The sequence below is a fragment of the Triticum dicoccoides genome, chromosome 5B, assembly GCF_002162155.2.
Source record: "Triticum dicoccoides isolate Atlit2015 ecotype Zavitan chromosome 5B, WEW_v2.0, whole genome shotgun sequence".
NCBI classification, from domain to species: Eukaryota; Viridiplantae; Streptophyta; class Magnoliopsida; order Poales; family Poaceae; genus Triticum; species Triticum dicoccoides.
Genome location: NC_041389.1, coordinates 663,998,362 through 664,001,759, shown reverse-complemented (window position 1 = coordinate 664,001,759; position 3,398 = coordinate 663,998,362). Strand labels below are relative to the sequence as shown.

The 3,398-nt window shown below is 47.4% G+C and overlaps 1 protein-coding gene across 1 annotated transcript; it reads right to left on the bottom strand.

The window, feature by feature from the left end:
• Positions 1 to 670: 670 nt before the first annotated feature.
• On the bottom strand, positions 671 to 2,900 carry LOC119312444 (E3 ubiquitin-protein ligase SIRP1-like). Its single transcript, XM_037588168.1, has 2 exons — positions 1,498 to 2,900; positions 671 to 1,393 (listed from the first exon to the last, which is right to left on the bottom strand). Exon 1 carries the CDS (start codon positions 2,706 to 2,708, stop codon positions 1,500 to 1,502), a length of 1,209 nt encoding a protein of 402 aa, XP_037444065.1. The 5' UTR covers positions 2,709 to 2,900; the 3' UTR covers positions 671 to 1,393; positions 1,498 to 1,499.
• Positions 2,901 to 3,398: the final 498 nt, after the last annotated feature.

The following is a 3,398-nucleotide window of genomic DNA, read 5'->3' as shown; positions in this document are numbered from 1 at the left end:
GGGGTTCTTGTTGGTTGGTGTGAGCGCGGTTGCGCTTTTGTTATGTTGCAGCCGCAAGCGTGATGTATATTTGCATCACTTTGCTGCAAAATTCCAGGCTGCCGCAAAATATTTGCATCACCAAATAGAGACAAGGCATTTGCTGGAGGAACATTTCTGGGTCCAAATGCCCTAATAACAGTTTTTCGGATAGCTGCCGTATTTTGTATCATCTGTTGTTGGAGTTGGAGATGCTCCTAAGGACGCAGATACAAGGAACAAAAAGCCATGCCGGAGGAAGTACTGCTTATCATACCCAAGAACCTTCTCATACAAATACAAGGAACAATTCCACTCTTGCTGGAACAGCTACCCATTTTCCAATATGAAGCTGCAAAACACAAATATACTCCCTCCGTCCCATAATGTAAGACGTCTTTGACACTAATGTAGTGTAAAACATCTTACATTATGGGACAAAGGGAGTACCAAACAAACAAGCAAGACAAGCTGGCAGCTTATGATCCCACAATCAACAAACTGTGACAGCAGATCCTTCTCATGTTCCTCAAGACCCCTGCAAATAACAAGAAAATGGCAGCAAACTGAGCAAGTGAGATTCAAGATCAGATGAGGCGGCACCTGCATCGTTAGCAAACCACTTGCCACCCCCACAACTCTTGGATCAATCTGAGTCCAGAATTCAGTTGGAATAACACTTCAAAGGAACAACAGCAATTTGACCACAAGTATCCTTCTGGTGTGAGGATTTAAGACCAGAGGAAGCAACATCACAGGTTGCCACTTGCCACCACAAGTTTGGATCAATATCCTGAATCCTGAATTCAGTAGGAACAACTTCGAAGGAATAACAGCAATTTGAGTATTTGACCACAGGGTGAAGCAAGTGCTGCATCGTTGTGTACGCACAGGCTGCAACAAAACCCACACTGGATCAACATCTTGAACCTGAATTCATTTGGAACACAGGTCCATGGCCCCAAGCAAAGTCACTTCTCATTGTAAAAAGCCTCTTCCAGATCTCTTTCAGAAGATTTCTCTCACACTGATAAGTGTGTTTTGCCTTCACTGAACAGATGCTCCAGACATAAACCATTCAGCAGGAGCAGGTTTCCTTTGGTCCAACTGCCAGTTGGGTAATTATCCCGTTCACATAAACAACATACTAGAGTACTTTTATTTCACACACACGCGCATACTGTAAACACGGTGGCGGGCATTAAACGGTTACAAGCCACGTAGGTTTCATAAGAGCGAAGATAAACAGCTTTTGTCTTGCAGGGTCGAATTGAAATATTTACAGGAAACCACAGCATAAAGACGCGGCCTCATGAGAGTCTTCTTTCGGGACTCCGTCTACATGTTGGAAGCACGGGAGCCAGGGCGATGCTGGCTACAATAGAGATAACTCAAACCACTCAGCATGATGTCAAGTATAATCAACAGGAGCGTTCTTACCGTCGTTCCCATCAGTAGAAATCGAAGTAGCATAATTACCTTCAGCTCTCAGAAGCACGTGGGCCATTTTCATCAGATGATGAGGAGGAGGATTCATCTCCGAATATCGCGTTCAACGCAGACGTCACATCTCTGTCATTTATTGAACTTCCATCAAGCAGCCTGCCTCCATCATGGTTAGCACCTTCTATATCACTATTACTTGACTCAGCATGATCTCCATCAGCACTCACTGTCCCACCACCACTGCCTGATTCACATGGGTTCTTTGACTCCTCTGTAGGCAACTGAAATCGACAAATTGGGCAAGAACTGTGGAGCTCCAGCCATGGAAGGATGCAATTGGAGTGAAACTTATGTTGGCAAGGCATCTCCTTCGCCTCCGTCCCCATTTCAAACTCCTCAAGACAGACTGTACAGCCCAATACTTCCTGGATGTTCACAGTTGGCAATGCTGCCACAGATTCCTTCTTGGCAGGTGGAGTCCCAGAACGATTCAGGTCACTGTCTGCCAAACGCTGCAAGAGCATATCTAGACCAGGACCAAGAAAGTAGTCTCCAAGTGAAACGCCAGTACTTGTGTTGCTTGAGTTCTCTTGGTTGTCACTAGGTCCAAATGTTCCTTGGAGAATAATGGCCTCATTGTTGGAGTTGATCAGTATTAAGCTCTCTGTCCTTTCTCCCCCTCGGTCTCTCTCCCTTGCTCTCTCCCTCTCTCTTCTAGCCCTCTCCCTCTCCCTTCTCTCCCTGTCCCTTCTTTCCCTCTCCCTCTCCCGGTCTCTCTCGCTGTCCCTGTCCCTGTCTCTGCCAATGCCATCCAAGCCCCTTAAGTCATCACGGAGGGTCTGAAGCAGCCTGACAAGCGATGAGCCCCTCCTCCTTCGCCTCCTAATCATGTCTTCAAGCTCACGGTCAGAATCATCATCATCATCCTCTTCATCCTCATCATCAGTATCCCTCAGTGCACTCCTGATCCTTGCTTGGCGTGAGTCCTCATCAGAAGAAGAATCCATCATATCCCTCTGGGGCCTTGATCGCCGAGACGAACCTCCCATCATCCCAAGCAGCAGCGGGGCCCAGAGCGAGAGGTTCCGCTCAGACCTCACGTTCGTGGACGGCTCAAAGCCCTCGGACTCCATCTCTTCCACGAACCCGCCATCACAGTCCGGGCACTTCTTCTCCGGCTCCACAGGAACGATCACCTCAGCGCAGCTGTGGCACCAGTACCTGCTTTCCTGACCTTCTTCCATCTTGTGACTCTCCAAATGCTTTCCTCCCTCTTACCCCTACTGTAGTACTATCTTGCAGTCCTGATCCACGGCCGAAACACTTTATAGCACAAACAACTAATAACTACACAGACAAGAAGATGCCTTCCTTGAGCAGCACAGCGAAGCTATCCTTTACAGCACCCTGAAACAAAGTTTCCCCCATGAGCATCTCCATTTAATTTGCACCAAGGCAGGAAGTAGCAGATCTACCAACAGAGAAGTAAACCATTTCCTAGTAGTATAAGCCACACTTCACAATCAAGAAAGGCACACATGATACTTCCTGGAAACTTTCTACACGAGCATATCCACTGGATTTGCACTAACACAGAAAGTTAGAGATCTACTAACAAGGTAAGGCAAACCAGTTTGTTTGTACTAGTGCAAACCATGCTTAACAACCAAGAAAAGCAGGACAACACTCAGAAGCTTTCTTCTACCATACACCAGCATCTAGTACAAGCAGAGCAGGCATGCCTAGTGAGAAATCGAGCCAAGCATCATTCGCAACAAAAAATTAAGAAAAGGGTGGCCGGTTTGGGTGAAACCCAGGGTCCTCCTGCCCTCAGATTCGATTTCAGACCAACGAAGCCACTCCTGGTCGCCTACCGACCCCATAATCCAGCCCGCCCGCCACTCTACCACAAACTCGAGATCCGCGTCAGAAAC

What these genes read in the sequence shown, in the direction of transcription:
- LOC119312444 (XM_037588168.1), bottom strand. Translation starts at nt 2,708, where the DNA reads ATGGAAGAAGGTCAGGAAAGCAGGTACTGGTGCCACAGCTGCGCTGAG.